The sequence below is a fragment of the Balaenoptera borealis genome, assembly GCF_965194805.1.
Source record: "Balaenoptera borealis genome assembly, chromosome: 13".
In the NCBI taxonomy this organism is placed as follows: Eukaryota; Metazoa; Chordata; class Mammalia; order Artiodactyla; family Balaenopteridae; genus Balaenoptera; species Balaenoptera borealis.
The window spans coordinates 69523803-69546933 of record NC_138870.1 but is presented as its reverse complement, the minus strand read 5'-3'; the positions used below and the strand labels follow the sequence as shown (position 1 = coordinate 69546933).

Genomic DNA, 23131 nt, shown 5'->3' with positions numbered 1-23131 from the left:
GAACCAATTCTAAACATTTATTCAGCACCCAATCCTGGTAAGGATCATGTAAGTGACGATAACAAGAAACAGGAGAAGTAGCATATGGCCTCAAGAAGCTGAAAGAAGAGAGTCAAGAGAGGCCCTGGAGGCTCTGGCAGAGTCTTAGAGCAGCCCTGGGCTTTGGCAAAGTCACAGAGGATGGCTTTGCAGGCACAGAAACCTGGATTTCCTGAGAGCTGAATAGGTTTTCCACAACTGATTCTAAGCAAAGTTATAAGAAACTGACTTTATAAACTTATTACTTTACACGGAGATAACCCATATCATTCATTTGATGAGACACTGTCTCCTAATTTTAGAATTACAACTAGAACAAATAAAGCCAGATATTCTTAAAGAAAATTTTAATCAAGCTGGGTAGCTGTTTGAGTGTCCTGTGTAGTCATGATCTATTTTGGTTTCATAAAATATTTTGGCTATCCTAACTCAGAATCTCTTCCGTTTTGCCTTTTGGAAGATTTTTCTATACTTATGAAGACCAATTAACTCCTGAAGACCAAAAGATAATTCACTTGAGAATGTTACAGATTTATAAATGTAGTCATTACTTCCTAAGGACACAGCCTAGTTCCCTTGAAGTGGGGAAAACAAAATCTTAATCCCTGAGATGAGATATAGGAGATTGTTTTATCAATAAAGTATTTAGAAACTATCACTACTGGCTTTTTTCTGCAGATGGTTAATCTCACCCATATATGTGATAAACTTTCAGAAATTTTAGCCTGAAATGATGCCTGCCTTGATTTTATCCCCAGATTCCCATGGTATCTTTCTGTAATTTTCAATGTACTGAATGAAGTACTGCATTTTCACACAGGAAAAGAATAGCAAATTAAGTTAAAAAACCTATGAGCTGGATCGAGTCATACAAAAACAATGACGACAAACATAATATGGACAGAAATCACACCACAGCTATCTAGTTCAGTACCATATTTGCACGGATACCTTCAATAACATTCTTTATAGATCTATGCTTCACTTCATTCTTCAAGAATAATTTACTCATCTATATGCCAGAAACTGTTCAATGTGCTAAGAACACAAAACTGAAAAAGGCAAACACTGTACTTTTGCTTTTAGAGAGTTTATAATCTAGTTGCAGATAGGGACAAGCCAGCGGACAATGACACCAGGATGACAGGTGTTGATATGGGAGAGTATATGGGGTGTTATAGGAGCACATACATTTCCAGATGTTCTTGAAAATTTATTTTTTCCAAGGAAAGAAAGACCTAATTACACCATCACCACCAACATCATCATTACCACAACCCTCATCATTTATTAGCCACAACTTATTGAATCCATGCTGTATTCCCAGTTCTATGTTAGGAGCCATATTACATCATTTTTCAGCTTTACTACAACTTTGTAAGATAGGTAATACACTTGTGAAAAAGGAAAAAAATAACAATCAGCTGTGACAGAGAGATAGCAGCTTATAGCTGGCGTGGAACTGGCACTGGCACACGGACCACACTCTTCCCTATTAAATATGAAAGCGTTTACAGTAGTACACCAATATCAGACCAAGTCTGTGACCGTGCCAAGTCCACAACCATGACTGAGCACAGACAAAAACAAGAACATCGTGCAAACACAACGGCTTCCATGAAAGGAGCCCCACAGAGAGGCTCACATGGTTAGAAACTGAGGCCCTGTGCCAAGAGGCAGCACCAACTACCCCCCTATGTGAGTGAGACATTGTGGAGGCGAGTTCCCCAACCTCAACCAACTTCAGCAACTGCAGCCCCACCAGCAAGTGGACTGTGAAACCGTGAGACCCTAAGCCAGGTCCATCCGTTCATCAGTTGCTGAATTCCTACCCCACAGAAACTGTGTGAGAGCGTGTTATCAGCAACAGGTCACGTGTAACATTAATATAATTGTCAATGAGTGTGTACTCTTCCAATGAAAACAATTATAAGGGAGGTCGTATAATTAATATTAATACTGTGTTTCCCTTTAATTCTTAGGCTGTTTTCTTCTATTTCTTTGAACATATTTATGATAGCCACTTAAATCCAACATCTGAGCCCAATCAGGATCAGCTCCTATTAACTCATTTTCTCCCCCCTTGGGTCACACTTTCTTTTAATTCTCTGGACACAGCTACTTAAATCCAGCATCAGGGCTCACTTGGAATCAGTTTCCTGAGTATGAGTCATACTTTCCTGTTTCTTTGCACATCTAGTAGTTTTTGGTTGAAAAGCAGAATTGTGGATAATTTATTGTAGTGGATCTATTTTGTTTTCCTAAGGATTTTGTTGTTGTTATTCTACTAAGAAGTGAACTTGCTTGGACTCAGACTGAAATCTATCTCCCCCTCAGCGTGCAGCAGATGGTGTCTCTGCTCAGTTGCTGATTTATTAGCCTGCCCCCTGAGGGTATCCCTGAGCCTGTGTAGTTCAGCAGGCAGATAAAGATTTGGGTGGATTTGATAGTCAGATTGGGGGGCTCATCCTCTCTGCGGTTACATTTGTTTCCAACGCTCCCCAGCCTAAATTTCCAGTTGCTCTGCCAGCCCTGAATTCTGCCCATTGATACAGAAATTCAATCAGGCTTTCGATTTTTGCCACCCAAGCTGTGTACACAGCTTGGGGAATATACTCTGTCAAAGGTGCAGCAAGTCTGCACATCTTGCCAGGAGCTCTGCCTTTCAAGGGTTCACCATCCCGCTAGTTTCGTCAGTGTTTTTGCTGGATTCTCTTAGTCTCCCGTGCCCACATGTGCACACGTGTGTGTGTGTTTGGGGGTGGGGGTGGGTGTGTCTATACTTCATCCAGGGTTTTAGCCAGAGTTTATATGCACATCTTAGATCTCAGCCCTTCTGTGGCCCTCCTTCCAGAATGTGCTCCTTAAATTTCCATCTGCTCTCATCTCTGAACTCTGTCGTGGCCATCTTGAGCTGGGAAGAATGTCCTTTTCCACTGCCAGATCTAGGGGGATTTGGAGCACCCCCAGCAAGAAAGTCATGAATTCACAGTTCTTCCCAATCAGTAGCAGTTTTCCAACAGCAAACTCTGCTCGTATTTCTGTCCCGCTTTGGTCACCTTCCAGAACCTTCCAATAGTTTTTAATAATCCGGTCAGTGTTTGTCATTGCTTCCTGCTGGAGGAACTGCCTGACCTCTTCAAGCAGCCATTACCTGAAGCCCACCCTGGACTATTTTAATAGCCTTATCCTGTCCTCCTGCTTCCACCCTCACCTCCTCCTCCCTCACCTTCTCCACAGAGAAGCCAGAGTCATCCCTCTGAGACATAAATCACACAGCATACCCCCTCATGAAGTCCTTGAAGAGCATTCCATTCCACTCGGAGTAAAAGCCAAGCCCTCAGTATGGTCTGCAAGTCCCACATGACGTTGCCTCAGGCCGCCACTCAAACCTCATCTCTGATCAATCTCACCTGGATGGCTCTGCTGCGCTCCCAGCACACCCAGCGTGTTCCCACTTGGTGCCTGCTATTCACCTGGCCTGACACACTCTTCCCTCAGATAGACCATTTTTCACTTGCCCTTCCTGGAAAACGAGTGTGTGTGTGTGTGCGCGCGCGTATACAGTTTTCTGGGTATCAACCTTCACTAAAACATAGGCTCCACATACGCAGGGATTTTATTGTGTTCAGTATCATAACAGTAGGGTCCAGAACAGGGCCTGGTAGGTAGAAGGCGCTCAGTAAACATTAGTCAAGTGAACGCATGGGTTAAGTGCTGCTCTTTGTTAGGCATTCCGCTTAACCCTTACCATGTATTTACTCACGTAACTTTCAGACTGCCCCGTCAAGTAGGTACTATAATTATCCCCATTTTATGGATGAGGAACTGAGGCACAAAGAGTTGTAGCCCAAGCTAACCAAACGAGTAAGCGGTGAGGCCAGGACATGAACCAGGCAGTCTGCAAAGCCCACTGCATTAGTCTGCTCAAGATGCCATACAAAATGCCACCGACTGGGTGGCTTATACAACAGAAATCTGTCACAGTCTGGAAACTGGAAGTGCAAAATCAAAGTGCTGGCAGAGCTAGCTGGTTCCCGGTGAAGCCCCTCTCCTTGGCTTGCAGACAACTGCCTTCTCACTGGGTCCTCACATAGTTTTCCTCTGTGTGCACCCTTCTGGCGTTTCTTCCTCTTCTTATTGGATTAGGGCACCACCCTTTTGACCTCTTTTAACCTTAATTACCTCTTTAAAGACTATCTCCAAATATAGTCACATTGGGGGTTATGGCTTCGAATTATGAATTTGGGGGGGGGACACAATTCAAACCACAACACCCATAATTTATGCCCTTAAAATACAGTTATTTTCACCATCTTTCCTTTTTAATTGTGGAGACTTAAGATTGTTTTCTCTCTAGTTCTTTTTAGATGAACAGAGGAAAAGAAACTTTCAGGACGCTGACCAGGCCAGAATATGACCTGGCAAGAGAAATCTACTGAAATGGTTACACTGAGGATTTTCAGAAACAACTTGGTCTCATAAAATACCAAATGATTATGCCAAACATATGCTACTGTACTTTCACACACTGTGCATTAACTCAGTGCAGCTCTGGGAACTGTGTTTATTTGTAACTCCTCATATCAAGCTGGCAGAAAACCATACTTCTTGTGAGACCCTAATGGAAATCCATTTAGGTCTCCTTGCTGCTCCTTGAACACACCACACCTGCCCCCACATCAGGGCCTCTGCACTCCCTGTTCTCACTATCTGGAATGCTCTGCCTCCAGATAGCTTCATGACTCAATTTTCTCCTTATTTAGACTTTTTGTCCAGAGTTATTTCCATGAAGTTTTGCTAGGACAACCTATTTACAGTTGCAAACATATCTTCCTCCTGCCCATCCCCTTATTTACTCCTCTCTTTGCTACTTGATTCTTCTCTGTGGCACTTTAAAAAAATTATTTCTATTCCCTCTAGAATGCAAGCAAGATGAAGATGCGGATTTTTATTTGCTTTATTTACTACTATTTCCCTAGCTCCTAAAAAAGTACTGGCACACAGCAGACACTAAGTAAATGTTCCCTGAATGAATGAATGAATGAATGAACAAACTTCCTCAAGGTCACAGAGCTGGAAGAATTGGAATCTGTACCCTGTCTGACTAAACAGTATAAACATTAAGTGCTAAATTATACTTATAGAGAAACTAACAATTCTTTAATAAGATACAAATCTGGTCAAAGAGCAAAAAATACTCTTCTCTGACACAAACAATAGACTTCATATAGTAATGGAGAAAATGTCCATATTTACATAATCTTTACATAAACAAAAATTAATATTCCTTACAAGCATACATTATAAAAAATTCATTATTTGTAATACTGGAGGTGGCAGACCATTTGTACAATTGAATATCTTGTATATAAAATTTGTCAGGGTCAGAGACATTTCAAAGGTGAATAATCTAGTCTAGATTCCATTATTGTTGAATTGACACAAAATTGGTTGTGTTTCCCAAAAGATGTATTTTATTCCTAGCTGAGAGAACAAATAAGTGGCATCATTCATTTATTTATTCGTCAAACATTTATCAACCACCTACTCTGACCAGGCACCATTCTAGGCACTAAAGATACAACAGTGAACAAAACAATTCTTACATTCTTGAAGGGGAAACAATAAAAACAAAACAAAAAATAAGAAATGTATCCAGGTCATAAAAATATCAGTTTTGATAATAAATGCCCTTTGTAATTCAATCTTAAATAATCCAGAAAAACCTTTATCACAGTGGTAAAGACCTCAGACTCCGTGGAGTCAGATGACCCAGGCTTGCATCTCCATTACAAGCTGTGCCCCTAGTAAATTACCTCCTCAACTGGCAATTTCACAAATGGGGAAAACAGAACCCATCTTGCCAGACTAATGTAAATATTAAAAGAGAAAATATGCAAACAAACAATACACTGCAGGGAAAAGAGTAAATATCAATTAATCCTATTATTGTTATTATTAGGATATGTAAACAATCTAATTCTTCCATTGTATGAAGCCTAGGCTAAACCCATATGAAAGTCTTGGGCTTCATATTTAATTAGTTTCTTTTACTCTTTTGGAAGCCAGAATGAGTCATTCATTAACTCATTCAACAAATAGTCATTGAGTATTTAATTATGCATGCTAGATATTCTACTAGGTGCTGGAATACAGCAGGACAGACATGATCTTAAACTCTTTTGGAGTTTAAGTTGCCACATTATCATAGGTATTAGGTATTATGAGAGTGGTGACCCAGCACTGGAGCCTACCCGGCTCTTTGGTGGGGCTAATGGCCGACTCTGGGAGGGCTCACGCCCAGGAGTACTTCCCAGAACTTCTGCTGCCAGTGTCCCCGTCCCCACAGTGAGCCACAGCCACCCCCCGCCTCTGCAGGAGACCCTCCAACACTAGCAGCTACCGGCGGGACCCTCATCCCCCGTTACTTTAGCACTGTGTCTGTAATACTGACCTGTATTACATTCTCAAACACTCGAAAGAATCCTACCACAGCTCATCCAACATGGTGGACTGCGGCCAGCGTGCGATGGTCACCCAGCACGGGAAGCCCATGTTTACCAAGGTGTGTACGGAAGGCAGACTGATCTTGGAGTTCACCTTTGATGATCTCATGAGAATAAAAACGTGGCACTTTACCATTAGACAATACTGAGAGTTAGTCCCAAGAAGCATTCTTGCCATGCATGCACAAGGTCCTCAGGTCCTGGATCAGCTGTCCAAAAACATCACCAGGGTGGGGCTAACAGATTTCACCGTCAACTACCTCAGGTTGTGTGTAATACTGGAGCCAATGCAGGAACTGATGTCCAGACATAAAACTTACAACCTCAGTCCACCAGACTGCCTGAAGACCTGCTTGTTTCAGAAGTGGCAGCGGATGGTGGCGCCACCGGAACCCACAAGGCAACCGACAACGAAACAGACAAAAAGAAAAAATTCCACCAGCAGCACCTCCAGCAGCGGCACTGGGAACACTGCCAACAGCACGGGCGGCAAGAAGAAGACGCCAGCTGCCAACCTGAGTCTGTCCAGTCAGGTACCTGGGCTAGGAGCGATCCTGAACTGCAGCCTCAACCCTGGGAGGGGTGGAGACCTGTGTCATTCAACAGCAGTGACCCCTTCTGGCCAATTTAAGGAGAAGCCTTGAGGGGCCCTGAAGGAGTCACTTCAGTCCTCCTCAGAGGATGTGATGGTGGTAGGAGAGCCAGCTCTGATGGGAGGTGAGTTTGGGGACGAGGACGAAAGGCTAATCACTAGATTAGAAAACACGCAGTATGATGCAGCCCACGGCATGGACGACGAGGAAGACTTCACCAGTTCACCCGCCCTGGGGAACTGCAGCCCATGGAACAGTGAACCTCCCACCACTCAAGAGACCAAATCAGAAAACCCCCCACCCCAAGCTTCCCAGTAAGACTGACCAGCTCCAGAATCCACTGTCCATAGCCCAAATCAGAAAACCCCCCACCCCAAGCTTCCCAGTAAGACTGACCAGCTCCAGAATCCACTGTCCATAGCCCCTGTAAGTTACAATCACTATTTCAGAGCCTTACTCACAGCAGAGAAAGGAAGAGACATTAAAACTTTTCCATGCAAATACCTATTTCTAAACCGCAGGGATCTGAGTTTATTTCTTTTTTTTAATTGAGAGGATCGGTCCAAATAAACTTCCATGACCCCTCCCTGGAGGCCTTCACAGGTAACACAGATACTGGCAGTGATCGTAATTAAAATAAGAGCAAAAGCTAGGCTTCTCCTGGCTCGGTTTTAACCACATTTGTTAATTTCATTTCCCCCGCCCCACCCAACCATCCAACAAACGCCATATTGTCAATAAACTCTCAGTGCTCACTCTATGCTGAACCCAACTACAGACAGACTTTTTAATATTGTAAAATATTTTCTGCTTTTTGACTTGCATCTGAGAGTTACTTGTTTCAGTAAAAAAAGAAAAGGAAAAAAATCCACTTTTGGAAAGTAATTTAAATGTACCTTTTTTTTCCCCCTTCACCTTTTCTTTCATTGGGTAACAGCTAAGAGGGCCCAGCAGGGTAATTTATGGCTGAGCTAATGTCAATTGGTCCTTGATCCTGAGTTGGTTCAATCGAGCCTGAGTGCTGAAACAAGAAATGTCTTTTTGTCATCAAAGACACCAAGGCTGATTTTTATGTAAAGAAAGGCACTTGGCTCCTTGAGAATGTAGGCGTTTGTAAAATTTCTGTTGATCCAAATATTTTCAAGCCATGTAATCCATTAATTTTGTGGGCAGTTTAATAAATCTGAAACTCTTTTGTGTTTTTTTTTTTGTTGTATCTGAGTTGACTGTTGTTTCTTTTCATGGTATATTTCCTGTATAATATTTTGTAAAGCCCTAACCTGGTTCTTTTATGGGGACTTTTCTTTGGGAGCAATTCCAGTGTATTTATGTGAAACTTTATAAAAAAACTAATTTTCCATTTGCATATTAATGCGTTTCTCTATACGTGTAAGACAGTGGCTCCGTGTATTATAAAACAGCTGTATTTTATGTATGCTTTACTGTTAAGTGTGCCAATAATAAACTGTGTTAACAACCAAAAAAAAGAAGTGCCTAACTTTCCAACAATAAACAGTGACTTTAAAGAAACCATTATTTACCAAAATTTATCATAGGAAGGCCCGCTAGTGGCGCTTTGCCTTCAGAGAATGCTCAAGTGAATAAAGTTCACTAGCAAGGGCAAGGTTGGGACCGCCTGGAAACAAAGTAGAAGAAATCCCAGGATCCTGCTGGTGTCTTCTCATCATACTACTTCCAAAATGTACTTGCCTTAGTAGAATCTAAGTTTCAGTAGTAGATATTTTATAAACAGTTTTCAAAAGAGATAGCAAATATTCCCGGTCTTCACTACTACCATCCCAGCCCACAATCGTCTCATCTCTTCCTTGTATTACTGAAATGGCCTTCTAACTGACCTCTCAGATTTGCCCTACTAGTCTGTTCTTCAAATAACTATCACAGTTATCTTTTCAAATGTAAAGTATATTAAAGCACTATATTGACTAAATGGCCCAAAGCTTTCTCATCCTACTTCAAACCCAGTATCCTTCCGAGGCCCAGAGGGCCCCGCACGATCCGGCTTTGCCTACTTCCCTGGCCGCACCTGCCACTGCCCGGCACCTGGCTTTAGCCACTCAGGCATCTGAACCTCAGCCCGCCCCGCTCTTTCCTGCCCAGGGCCTCCGCGATTCCGTGGGCTTGAAATCCCTTCCTGCGGCTCACTGCAGGCCGGCGCCTTCTCATGCTCATGACCAACCAGGTGAAAGCAGCCTCCTCACACAGTCGCTATCACAGTTGACTGGTTTTATTTTCTTCTTGGCCATAATCACCATTTTAAATGATCTTGATTGTTAGGTGTTGATTTAGCTTCTGCTGTGCTCCACGTGCAATCTATAAGCACTGTTCCCCTCCAGTTAAGAAAATGACTGTTGAATCACTAAATGAAGAAAGGTCCTAGCAATGTTTCTTGCTCTCCTTAAACTGTGGAAATACACAAGCACCCATGGAAGACAGGGGATTCGGGAGGAGCGTCCCGCCGCACGCCGCCAGGAAGCGGAGAAGGGGCTCCGCTCCCCACCAGGCAGCGCATCCTGGCCCCGCCAGTGCCAGCCCCGCCGCGTACCTGTTTCCGCTCGACTTCCGCTACGGGGCACCACCCTTCACTGGGCGGGACGTCTCTCCGCCTTCCTGAACGCCCCGCCCACCAGCCATTCACCTGATCCGCTCTCGGCTTCCACCTGGAGGCGCGCCTCCGCGGGCTGGGCCTCCGCCTCCGCCTCCGCCGCCGATCTCAGCGCCGCCAGCACCGTCTCCGGGGGCAAGTCGACCACTTGCTCCCACACGGACTCCGTGTAGAAGTCCACCGTATGTGCACTGGAAATGGATAGGGCTTCCGTCAGGAACCGCAGCAGCCCCTGCAACTTGGCACGCAACGTGGACAGGTCCTGGGTCACCGGGAGCGGCCCAGAAGCCGCCATGACGCCCACCCTCCCGGGCTGTAGGTGGCGCAAACGTGGCCGCAAGGCAAGGGCTCAGTGGAAAGTGTAGGCCGGATAAGTAGAATTCCGATCTGGACTGTGGGTGGGCGGCTGATTGCTTCTGCCTGATGACGTATTTTTTACCGCGCCAGTTGTGTTTTTCTGGCGCCGCGGTTGGTGTGCCATGGCGCCGGTAAGGCATGCAGCAAGGGGGCAGAGAGGGAGCTTTGGGACGCGTGGCGAAGGAGTTTCACTGGTCGGATTCAGAAATAAGAATATGAAACGGAGGACGTGGCGACCTAATCATCCGCAAGCCTTCGCGGGGAGCGTTCGCGAGGGTATGTATGTAAGAAGGCAGCCTTTTACAAGTCCTCGGGCCTGCGAAATGTTAGGATACACGATCCGCCCAAGCTGGGAAGGATTTAGGAACCAGACCGAGCCGTACTTGGGGCAGAGAAATCTATTCTTAAATCTGCTGAAGCCGTGGGCTTCTCAGAGTTCTGGATGGGAAGGCGAGGCAGTGTTGCTCTAAATCTTTCAACATTTTCCTCGACTTAATCCCATTTTTTAATGAGAACTCTTTTTCTCTACATTTTCCCCGTGAAACCGTAAGCAGAGAGAATCTATGAGTCCATTTGTGCCTGTATTACGATAAAGGATAGAAGGCGGGGCCGGAAATGTACTGCCCCACCCTCTTGCTGATGACAAATACCCCAGAGCCCTCCAGTCTTCTCTTACTGTGTTTATTTGCTTCGTTTTAGTTTGTGTTTTTCATTTTGTCTTGCTGTTTGTAAGTACTTTTAAAACCCATTTGGAATGTATAAATCTTAAATAAGTAGTTTTCTGATAATTGCTGTTGAGAAAGTCGTACACCGTCTTTCCTCGTTTGCGTTGAATTACTTTAGAAAATCAGTCGTAGAGTATTTTCTCTAATGTAAGGTAATAGATTTGAGGGTTTTTTCCCGCAGGTATTTAGTGAAGACCTAGGTTAAGTGTTTTAGATGAATTAAGAAATCTGTTTGATTTGTGAATACAATAAGTTGGAGTTGTGCAACACTCTAGTCTTTTTTCCTTCTTTGAGATTCTTTAGTTCTGCACAATTACTGTTAGCCTGGTCTTTTTGCGAAGGACCAGTATACTGTTTATTCCATTAGCTTAAACTTGTTTTCTTGAAATAACGTTTTAAAGCAAAACATAATGTAATTCTAGCATCTAAACGTGATGATGTAAAAAGTTTTTAATTTTAATTTAGCAACTACATTTTTCATGCAAATTATTTTCTCAGAAAGTAATTCATGACTGACATATTCTTCAACAGGACAAGGCTTTGCATTTCGAAGAAAACTAAAAATTCAGCAAAATTACAAGAAGTTGATATGGAGGGAAAAGAAGGCTCAAACCTCACGGGAATCCCAGTTCACAGATCGGTACCCTGATCATCTGAAACATCTCTATTTAGCTGAAGAGGAAAGACTCAGGAAGCAGCTTAGAAAAGCTGACCAGTCTTTGTTAGAACAAGTTGACCAGCCTCTGTCAGAAGAACAAGTTGATCAGCCTTTGCCAGAAGAGCGGTGTAGCATTGACCAGGCTTTGTCTGAAGAACATTGTAGCATTGAGCAGCCTCATGCAGAAGAACAATGTAGCATAAGAATAAAGTATGTATTACCATCTTTTGAAATTCTTCATTGTAGATGTAAGTCGCGTTTTAGGAAAGAGATTACAGAACAATTTCTGTAGTAATTGGGATTTTTCTTAAGGCATATTAGAAGTCACAGGTAATTATGTGAAAATATTTTCATGGAGGCTTTCATGTTAGCTTAAATGACTATAAATTAAGTCAGGTAGCCTTAATAGAAGTAATGGAATGGGAATTAAGAGACCTGGGTTTTAGATTTCAGCCTCTCAAGTACATTTAACTTACTTGGACCATGGTTAACTCCTGTTATTAATGTATGTTTTTTAAAAAAATCTAATTTTTGAGAGGTATTATAGTGTAGTGCTTAACATTGTGGACTTTGGAGCTGGCTTTAATATGTTGGTGCCCAATGTCCTCTTCTCTAAAATGCAAATAATAATAGTAAGTATGTAATTTATAGCTGCTATGTTGTACAACCCCAGAATGGATTATTTACAGACTATGGTATCTTAGACCTATCTCAGATGTTGTGAAGATTAAATGAGTTCATTAATATAGGTGTTTAAAAAGGCATGTGATACATGGGAAGTGCTACATGAGTGTTAACTGCTACTACTACTGTTATTATTAACCTGGATTTTTTTTTTCCCCAGAGGACATAGACTTGGTTGCAATTAAAAAAACAAATAAAATGGAATAGAGACAAGTTGGTCAAAGAACTTTGGGATTAAAGTTCATGTACACCCACAAGGTCCTTCATAACGTCCTTCAAATTAATGCCTTTTTCAGTCTGTCATTTCTACCATTCATATGTGGTTTCCTGTTTTTAAACATTTTCAGATCTTTCAGAGCTTTCTGTATTTTCCCTGGTTGAAATATTTCTCGAAGACTTTCCATTTACTATTTTCTATATCTTGAAAACTGTAACAAAATTTCTAATATGTTATTTGGACATTTTACTAATAAAATTAATGTCCTCTTTCTTTCAAGTTCTCTTCACCCCCACCCCTTAAGTTGCATTAGTGAGATTTGACTATACAAGTGCTATTTGACATAATTGTGTCATAATTTTGGTTATATTATTTTTAATACTTGTGATTTGTTTTCATTTATCTTGCAAAGTTCCATTACTATTCCAAAGAAAAATAAAAAGAAAACATCAAATCAAAAAGCACAGGAAGAGTATGAGCAGATACAAGCTAAGCGTGCTGCTAAGAGACAAGTAAGATTTACTTTTAAAATATTTAGATTCATGTTTCTTCATCCTAAGTGTATATGTAAGCTTTTCTTCTTAATATGGGGCACATAGTATGCCCTCTGTAAATATTTGCTGAGTAAATGTATAATCTGAGAAGAGCCAGAGAATTTCAACATTCAGATTCCTTGACTGTTTATATTACCCTTGAGAGGTGATAGTAGTAGTCAAGAATAGGATTTTAAAGGTACTGCTTATAGGTTAATAATATGAGCATCTGGGACAGTGTTTCTCAAGAGTAAGGTCCAGATAGTTGCATTTTTTTTAACAAGTGCCTCAAGAGATTATGCATAATAAAATTTGAGAACTACTAATTTTTAAAAAAAGTAGATGATTTTCATAAATTTACATTAAAGAGTTGGTCTTGCTTATTAAAAACGTTACTAGATTAACTTAGCAAAAAGTTACCACACTTCGTTATCATTCAGAAACCCAAAATTATAACAGCCTTTTTCAAATGAGCAGAACAAAAGTATCCACAGCTTCAACAAAATTATTTTATTTATGGATAATTCTTGTTTATTATATTGAAGCTATATTAATCTATCACTTTAAAAAGGAGAGCACATCAATCAAAAATACCCCAAAGATGGCGCTGACATATAATTTCTTTTATGTCTTAGCTTTACAAATTGTGTAATTAAGAAATCTGGAAGTTTAACATCTAAAATTCTTATGATTATTCTTAAACCGATGGCAGACTACGGTAAAGCAGAAACATTTCTCCATGGAAAAACTGGACCTTTGTTTCATAGTTTGTTAAGATTATGCATATTTTTAACCAACCTTCTGATACCTGCCACCTTTGGAAACAGTATACCAGATGAAATATGGACCATTATACTGTAAAACATTTTACTAGTTCAAAAAAAACTTCCTTTATGTATATATAAATGTTACATCTTTGTAATCGTGAAAATTGAGCATCAGCCCCTTATCCATAAGGTGAAGATAAATCCTAGCATAGAAAGTTTTAAAAGAATGGAATATGCTGTGACATATATGAAAGCACTTTGTTAATTATGTCACCATACAAATGTAAGGCTGTGTCATTTGGGGGCTATATGCGTTACAGGGGAAACTGAAAAACAGTTCACATATTGCATTATTTAAGAATTTTTAACTTATATTTAAGAATATTATATTTCAAGTAGTGATTTTCAGGTCTATATAACTTCAAATTATTTTTCTTTAAACTCCAATGAATTTGAGTCTTTATCTTTGCAAATCAAATGAGCATGATAATTCTTAAATAATCAAAACCATAATACCTAGCACAATATTTTACATATATATAGTTTGTAGTCAATAAATGCTTCTTGAATTAAATCTGGATCAGATGGCAAATTTAAAAGAATACCAGATATTCTGGAAATGATTTGTGTTACATGGACTAGATAACCTCTAACGTCACTTCTGACTCTTCAGTGGATCTAATTAAATGTGAAACCATTAAATAAATGTGCCTTCTTTCTTCTGTGCTTTAATTTTATTTGTATACAAATAATTTAAATTGTTTAATAACTTTACATTATTCTATGGCATAGCATGTATCATAGCGGCAGAGGGTACACTGCTGCACTTACGAGTAACACTTCACATTTTGCAAAATATAAGACAAACCTGAAGTTTTTGCATGGTGATAGCTATTTCAACAAAATTATTGAACAATATCTATTGTTTATTACTAATGAAAATTATACATGTTAATAATTTCAGGAATTTGAGAGGAGAAAACAAGAGAGAGAAGAAGCTCAAAGGCTCTACAAAAAGAAGAAAATGGAAGTGTTCAAAATATTGAACAAAAAGACTAAAAAGGGGCAACCAAACTTGAATTTACAAATGGAGTATCTTCTAAAAAAAATACAAGAAAAAAATTAGGTCAGACATGTTGCCTGATTAATCAAGTGTTAAAATACCTGCTGGCTATTGAGTTCTCTTGTATATGTACTGTCCCTCCTAACAGTTAACTAAATTTGTCAACACAGACTGGATTGCTAAGCTATACTCAATATAAAATGTCCAAATATGTTTGTTTTTCTAAAAGAAAATTTTCTATATATGCTCTGCATTATATATGATTTGTTTCTTATTTATTTGCTGCTGAAGGAAGGTTGGCCTTAAAAACTGGAAGAGGGAACTTCCCTCTTAACCACCCTTAACCACCCAGTCCAGTGGTTAAGACTCCACGCTTCCACTGCAGGGGCCACAGGTTCCATCCATGGCCGGGGAACTAAGATCCTGAATGCTGCTTGGTATGGCCAAAAAAAAAAGGAACTGAAAGAACCTGCTATTTGAGCAACAGATTCAAGCATGTAATAACTTTTATACCATATGAAATTCAGATGAAATAAAGTGTTTGTTTTGAAAATAAGGGAGCAGAGCTTTCAACAAATCATTTCAATCAAATGTTTAAATTTAGCAATCAACTATTACGGTTTTGAAATTCCATAGTAATGGAATGGTGAAGGAGGCAGAGACTCCCCTTCGACTTTTTAATTTATTTTGAATTAAGTACATTTTATAGGGGGATGGTCTTTCCAGAAACCTGTAAGCAGGTTTATACCTTCAGCCCCCACCATATTATAGTGAGGTCTTTATAAAGCAGAGTTTGATATTTATCATCTTTTCCTTAAGTGGATGTACATAGCTTGCTAGTGTAATATTTTTTGAATGATGATGGTAACGCAGCAGTGACACAGCAGGAATTAAGCTTTCCAGATCCTGTGGGACCCTGTCATGTAAGAACATTGTTACTGGGCCTTACCAGTGTTGTCTCTGTTGGTAGGTTTGTGAGCCAAAGGAAAGTACTGGAATACTGCTTCTCCTGCCTCCTTGCAATCACTGCAAAATGAGAAAGGCTTGGTTATCATCGTTAAAACAAAAGAACTGCAATAATACTCGTAAAACAGCATAGTAAAGTGCAATCCTTTGTAAGTGGTAACAGATGCAGCCCAATATTGCATTAAGGTTTTGGTAAGTCCTCCCACTCTACTGAGCATTCTGCATTTAAAAAGTACAAGGGGGGGGCTTCCCTGGTGGCGCAGTGGTTGAGAATCTGCCTGCCAATGCAGGGCACACAGGTTCGAGCCCTGGTCTGGGAAGATCCCATATGCCGCGGAGCAACTAGGCCCGTGAGCCACAACTACTGAGCCTGCGCGTCTGGAGCCTGTGCTCCGCAACAAGAGAGGCCGCGATAGTGAGAGGCCCGCGCACCGCGATGAAGAGTGGCCCCCGCTTGCCGCAACTAGAGAAAGCCCTCGCACAGAAACGAAGACCCAATGCAGCCATAAATAAATAAATTAATTAATTAATTAAAAAAAAAACAAAAAAAAAAAAGTACAAGGGGGGAGACGCAAGAGGGAGGAGATATGGGGATATATGTGTATGTATAGCTGATTCACTTTGTTATAAAGCAGAAACTAACACACCATTGTAAAACAGTTAGTTATACTCCAATAAAGACGTTAAAATAAATAAATAAATCATGCCAGTCATAAAATGCAGTGTAAAAGAGCAAATTCTGAATATAAAGAGATTTTGATTATACTGGATAGGAAAGATCGGGACCACAAATGACACCTTGTGATTGGGACTGCACCACAGCAAGTCTATACCTTGCAAGATAGTATCAGTGTTTGTTTGAAATGCCAGAGAGAAGATACAGTGTGCCATGCTAAATGCATGGTGATAAATCTAACTTCTTGCTGAAAAATGTCTTCCAATTTATTTGAAGCGTGCAGGGCATGGACCCCTGACAATTGGCATAAACTGGTTGGCATGATGAGGCTGGAGCCATCCCCAGTTACCCTCCTTCCTACAGACCCACGAGTTTCTACTATAGAGTTTGTACTATGAATTATCTTTGACAGTAACAACTACTGGGTTCTGGGAACATAATTTTGTCCAGGATAACTGCTGTGTAAATCTGGTGAGTGTGAGGCAAGTGTTATAATTACTTCGGATGTGCTATTCTTTGGACCTTTTAAAAATTGAGACACACCATAGACTTGATGTTGAATTAATATTAACTTTTGAGGAGCTGAATGAGCTACATCCGTTTCCAAGGAAAACACACAGGCTGCAGCTGCTGTAGGAATCCATCTAGGCATTAACATTGCTGGCTGTGAGTGAACAAAATAAGAAACTGGAAGGGACTTTAGTTGGACTTTTGCCTTATAAGGGCAAGAGAATTGGGTTTTGGGTTTTGAGTTTTTTGCCTTTGGACATTAACTTGAAAGGTAATTTAATATACAGACTTTATTTTCTCCCTAGGAGTTTGAAAGGGAAATATTTATACTAAAATGTGGGACATCTGCATTTTACTGGCAGTTTAACACTGGGCTCTCTTTAAGTATTTGGATAATTGCCATTGAGAACACTTGATGGAGTCACCCATGGAGCTGAGAGCCTTACATCAGAGACGCACACTTCATGGGCCTAGTGACCCTGGGTTTCACAGATATATTGAGGTATAATCAATTGAACATATTTAAAATGTATAATTTGGTGAGTTTGGGCACATGTATACACATGAAACCAACACCACAATCACAAATCCATCACCGTTATCTCCAAAAGTTTCTTCATGGCTCTTTGTCATCAGTCCTATCAGGGGCTCCCCAGATGGGTCCCTAGCAGCCACCGGTCTGCTTTCTGTTACTATAGGTAATTTGCATTTTCAAAAATGTTATAAAATTGGAATTATCTGCTGGGTACTCTTTTCTGTCTGGCTTCTTTCAGTCAGACGAATTTGAGATTCATCCGTGTTGCATTTATCAATAGTTCCTTTTTATCGCTAAGTACTCTATGGTATGGATGCATCAGCATTTGTTTATCCATTTGCCTGTTGATTGACATTTGGGTTGTTTCTAGTTTGGGGCTCCCACAAATAAAGCTACTATGAACATTGTGTATAGGTCTTTGTGTGGACATATGCTTTCATTTCTCTTGGGTAAATGCCTAGGAGGGAAATGGTTCAGTCACATGGTAGGTATAAATCATTCTAGGAAACGTGACATCTCTAAAGAGATTAAGGCACTGGAAAAGTGGCTACCTGCTGAAACTGAGAAAGGAGCTTGTGAAGTCAAATTAGGGACCCAACAATGACACTCAAGATATAGCATTGTCTGCGTTGTATCTGTTTGTACGCAGGCCTTTCAATGCGGATGCTTCATTTTCTGTTTTAAATCTCACCACTTATCTCAACCTGTTCCTTGGAGTACTAATAAAATAACTGGGGAGGTTGTCTCCAAAAGACATTGAAATCTATGATCTTACTAGTCTTGCAACTTTTCCATTGTGTGCCTCTGCTCCAGCAAGCTTAATCGAGACTTGCTCTGTAACACCATCATGAAATTAAAGGTTTGCCAGGTGGCACCACATCAGAACAACCCAAATTATAGCAGTTCATTCACATGTACCGTCCTCTTCGGTGCAATGTTAGATTCCTTCTACTCTTTGGATTAGACGTGAGTAGAATATTGACTCGACTGACGTGAATAGAATATTGGAAAATGACCTACTAAGATTCAAATGAATCCTTATAACCCCCCACTGAGGTCATCCCAGTATCCATTCAAACTTGAAGAAATCTCAGGAATAAAATTCATTTCTCTGAATATTAGAATAAGGATGGCCACATCTTAGTCCTTGCAATACTCCCACACAGCCAGTTAAGAAGCCGATCAGAAAAGGCTACCCCTATTTGTTCAGGATCTCAAGGTGAGCAATAGAATTGTGATCCCTAGATTCCTGGTAGTTCCCAACACAAATATGCCCTGTCCTCCATCCCTGAAAAAGTAAATATTTCACAGTGGTCAGTTTATATGCAGCTTTCCTTACCAGACACAGAGAAAGACAGTTAATATTTGTTATTTTTGTGGGAAAATTAACAGTATATCTAGATGGTTATACCTCAGGGACTTACAGAATTCTCATATTTCCTTCCATCTAAACAAGTCAGTCTAAACAAAAGGATTTAATTTTTCTTTGAGAGTTCATCCTTGTACAATATGTAGATTACTGTGCCCTCTTAATGTAAGTAGTTCACAAGAAGACTTCATATAGCTCTTTTCAATATCAGCTGAAAAGCTTTACAAACCATGTAGAAAAAAAGCTATAATTTTGTTAAGAAATTGTATAAATTATTTGGGTCACAATCTGTCAGCCATGGATGTTTTCCATTCACCAGAACAGAGATGATTCCATTTGACCAACGTTCTAAAGTAAAAAACAATGAAAAGAATTTTGGGGGTATTAACTGGTTATTGCAAGCAATAAACGCCTAATTAAAAAAAAAAGTAGCTCAGTCCTCTCATGAACTTATTAAAGCAACAATTCCTGAGTCGCTTCCATGCGAAGCAGAAGTGAAAGCAGCTTTCTCCTCTTTCACTGCTTCTCTTCAACAATCCCCCACTTTGGGTACCCCTAACCATGTCAAACCCTTCTCCTTTGGTTCACGAGAGACAGGATGATATATTAGGAGTATTAGCTCGCTGGAGCCTGTAGCTTGCCTCTCTTAACCTAGTCCTTGGTTTAGTAACTGAGGCATACTTTTTACGCTTGCAGAACTAGGCAGCAGCTGTCAAACTGGTTGAAGCCTCTGCCAATATGTTGTTTGCTTCTCACTGACTCTGTGGTTTGCACCTGCTGAACAATCATTGTTACTTTTAGACAACACAAGATTTCTCTATCAGCAACTTTTCCATTTATGAAGCCCTTTTTATCTCTTTTACACATCACTATTTAACATAGTTCAAACCTTACTCTTGTAATTTGATTCCTTTTCAGGATGAAGGGGAAACGTGACTCTAGCAATAACTGAGGAAAGCATGCCCAGGACTGCTCTTACAGAACCCCTTTTAGTTCATCTTGATTTAATACGGTTTATAGATGGATTTTATTTTAGAAATTACAAAGCCCTCCTCTTTTGTTGTATCTGCTGAAAATGCAGCCATTAAGGGGCTCCATTTCATAATATTTGATCTTCCCAGGTAGCAGAATTAATAGCTCTGACTGAAGCCTTTATTGTGGCAAAAGACAAAAGTTATGCTTTTAGAATTGCTCATGATTTTGAAATGTCATGAAACCTAAAGGATTTGTGACTTCTTCAGATATTTTGACTAACTGTGGGAACAATATCAATGATTTATTAGAAGCTATTCAAAACTCACAAAGAAAAAATGGTTATTAAATAGAAGCACATAGGCAGACCAAAAGCCAACGGCAATGCCCTTGCAGGGCTACATGCTAAATGAGCAGCTTTTACCACCCCAGCTGAATGAGATGCTTCTCTCCCCACAAAGTTGACGTCCTTCCCCCTCAAACCTTCAGATGGATAACTGCTCAACGTAAGCCAGCTACAGTTGACTCACAGCAATCAGACCAACCTTCTGAAAAACAGAATTGTCCATCACAGGGATGGAGGCTAGAAGTCTGAAATCAAGGTGTTGGAAGAGCCATGCTCCCTGGGAAGGCACTAGGGAAAGATCTGCTTCACGTCTCTCTTCTAGCTTTGGCTCCTTGGCATGTATTAGCAAACTCTAGTCTTCACGTGGTGTCCTACCTGTGTGCATGCCTTTGTTTCCAAATTTCCCTTATGATAAAGACACCAGTTGTATTAGGACTCACCCTAATTACCTTATTTTCACATGATTACCTCTGTAAAGACCTTACCTCCAAATAAGGTCACATTCTGAGGTCCTGGTGGTTAGGACGCCAATATATCCTTTTTGGGGGATACAATTCAATCCATAACACATATCAACTTGAAAATGCTTTACGACATTACTGAACACCATTTCTGTTCTTATTATGGGCTCATGTTTCACAGTGCAAGCAAACTGCCCACCAAGCTACCAACTACCAAATCAGTGGATTTCTACTCACATGAGACCTTAAACTGAGGCTGAGCCAAAAAAGTCTCCAGAAGCAGACAAGAAGCAGTCACTTTGCCCAAGAACTCTGAACCAAGGAGATGACAGTGGATATATAGCCCATGCCTGAAACTGACAAAATAAGACAGCTGAATGAATTTCTTTAAAACAATCATTCTCTTTTTGTAATTATTGTTCTGGTATTCTAGGTCATTTAACCCAAATATCACTAGATCATTGTTTTCTCTCAGCATAGTTGAGTTTAACCATATTCAGTTCTTGGTGTATTCGAAATACATGGTTATAGTTAGCCTGTGCCTTTGCAATAGCATTTAGTGCAGAAAGGCTTGGGTATATGGGAACTTTTTTTTTTTACAGAATATCTCCATGCTACCAGTATCTTGTAATTCTAGTTATTATGCAAGGCATCTGTGATTACTCTAGTCCCCAATGACCATGATCCATATGAGGTTTGGGAAAACTTTCCTGTGTTTCTCTGCAGAGGCCCAGTTTACCTGATCAAAAACCACACAGGCCATGAGGTCTAAGTGGGGACAACTTTTGTTACAACTCAATTTCAGAGGCTAAAAACAATAATAGATAATGATCAACACAAATGCGTGTCACTTTCAGGTGTGTTCAAGAAATAAAAAATAATATAAAAACGACAGTGGGATACAATACCAAGGGTCTTCAGTGCAAGTTTTCTAAGGATTGATTTTGAGTAACTCCCTCTTCCCTGTATCAGGTTGGTGAAACCAGGGCTTATTGCATGTTACCTGTTAGCTGATTAGGCTTAGAAATTTAGCCTACCTTATGTCAACCTTACAGATTGTACAGAATCCATTAGTGAAGGCATTCCATCCACCAAAATTAGTTCATCACTGGCTAGAAGTGTTGCTTGGATCAAGGAAAACTTCTACTTGCAGTTGTGTTTATGGTAATACAATACAGTTGTATAGGTTTCAGAGAATTGTTATCTTAATGAATCAGCTTTATTGCTGAACCTCTGATATACAGTGACACTCAAAGATGATTCTATGCTAGAGTAGACTGAATTCCTTATGGTCAAACTTTCTCCTCTGGGATAGAGGGATAACCACAAGAAGGGACAGATGAACTTTGACCTCTTGGGCACACTACATACAAAGCAGAGGCTGCCAAATGCCATAATCCCAAACTGGGGAAATCACATATAATGCAGAGGTGCTTTGATGGTGGAATCCTAAAATGGGCACCATACAAACACTACCCAGCCTAGGGCTTACTTAACCCACCAATCCAGATATAGCCATCCAATGGACGTCACTGAGAGATCTTGTTTTCCTAATATGGAACAGAGATTGTTCACCATCTCATGGTTATAGAAGACCTAACTCCATTTCTTATCCCCCCAAACTTTTTTTGTGAGAGTCTCCTATATTTGGTCTTTTATTATTATATATATGCATACTAAAATTATTTTATTATCATATACTATTATTATAGTATATGTAATATTAATACAATAGAAATAGAGAAACTAGTAGAAGGAGCTGGTTTCACAGAAGTGGAAAAATCAAGTAGATCTTTAATACCATCCACTCCCACTTGCCATCCTTAGGAGAAAGTCTTTTAGAAATTCTGCTTGAGTTAATAACATGGCAGTAGGTTTTGAAGGTGACTTTTTGTGCTTTTAAATGTAGATTAAAACCTGAATTTGTTTAAAAAGCATTAGCATACCTGTGTGACCTGCATTTTATGCTTGCTTTTTGAGAAGAGTAGTTTGGATTTCTTTTTTCCTAATCTACATATAATTTGGTGTAGTATCAGTGTATCATTTTAAATTGTAAACATTCACAATAACTGCTTCCTTTATTAAAAAGTGATAAACTACTGCTAAATTCACTTATTACATTTACCCCCAAACTGCTTTTCCAAGCAAATTTATTTTGATATACTTTATTAACAAATTAATTAAAAAAACAAATCTAAGTTTTGAATCAGAGAAGAGAGGCCTAAAATTTAAAGCAACCCATGCCTAGCCCTTTAAAATTATTTTTTGAGATATATTCTGCAATATGGATTAACACAATTTATAATTCTGGATATTTCTATATGCTTCCCAGGGTGTATACTCTATCATCAACTCTGAAGGCTTATCCACATTATTTGATTTAATAGAATGTTTTTACATTAGTGGCCTAAAAAGTAAGCCATCCACAGGAGTCATGACAACAACCTTTTTGTATACAAAGAAGTTTTAGCAATAATGGAATATGTATTGTTCTCGAAATCAGAAACCACTAATCTAGTGGGAAAGGA

The 23131-nt window shown here is 40.0% G+C and overlaps 2 protein-coding genes, 1 long non-coding RNA gene and 1 pseudogene across 15 annotated transcripts in view; 2 read left to right on the top strand and 2 right to left on the bottom strand.

The window, feature by feature from the left end:
- The window catches only part of METTL25 (methyltransferase like 25), a gene marked incomplete at its 5' end in the record, with an annotated part of 303322 nt that extends 293263 nt beyond the window's left edge, over positions 1-10059 (bottom strand). For 8 of the 12 annotated variants that reach the window (XR_014233388.1, XM_082350758.1, XM_082350755.1 and 5 more), the window contains one exon: positions 9798-10059. Coding sequence is in view for 9 of the 12 variants with exons in the window: in XM_082350758.1 (XP_082206884.1) it covers positions 9798-10059 (262 nt within the window). Of the gene's footprint in view, positions 1-2856; positions 2985-6496; positions 6605-8037; positions 8163-9704; positions 9778-9797 lie in introns of those variants that run through there. The other 4 variants (XM_082350751.1, XM_082350760.1, XM_082350752.1 and 1 more) reach the window with 4 other exon arrangements.
- LOC309609646 (LIM domain-binding protein 2 pseudogene) lies at positions 1606-7192 on the top strand (annotated as a pseudogene). Its single transcript has 2 exons — positions 1606-1687; positions 6334-7192. The product of its transcript is annotated as an LIM domain-binding protein 2 pseudogene (transcript).
- Positions 10060-10243: 184 nt separating the features above from the next.
- CCDC59 (coiled-coil domain containing 59) lies at positions 10244-15324 on the top strand (the record flags this gene model as incomplete). Its single annotated transcript, XM_082350767.1, has 4 exons — positions 10244-10397; positions 11378-11714; positions 12818-12917; positions 14670-15324. The coding sequence occupies 4 exons, from the start codon at positions 10244-10246 to the stop codon at positions 14829-14831; spliced, it is 753 nt and encodes a 250-aa protein (XP_082206893.1). The 3' UTR covers positions 14832-15324.
- Positions 14798-23131, bottom strand: part of LOC309609380 — a 24532-nt gene continuing 16198 nt past the window's right edge. The window contains exon 2 of the long non-coding RNA XR_014233394.1: positions 14798-20959. This is a non-coding gene — a long non-coding RNA (uncharacterized lncRNA). The remainder of the gene's footprint in view (positions 20960-23131) is intronic.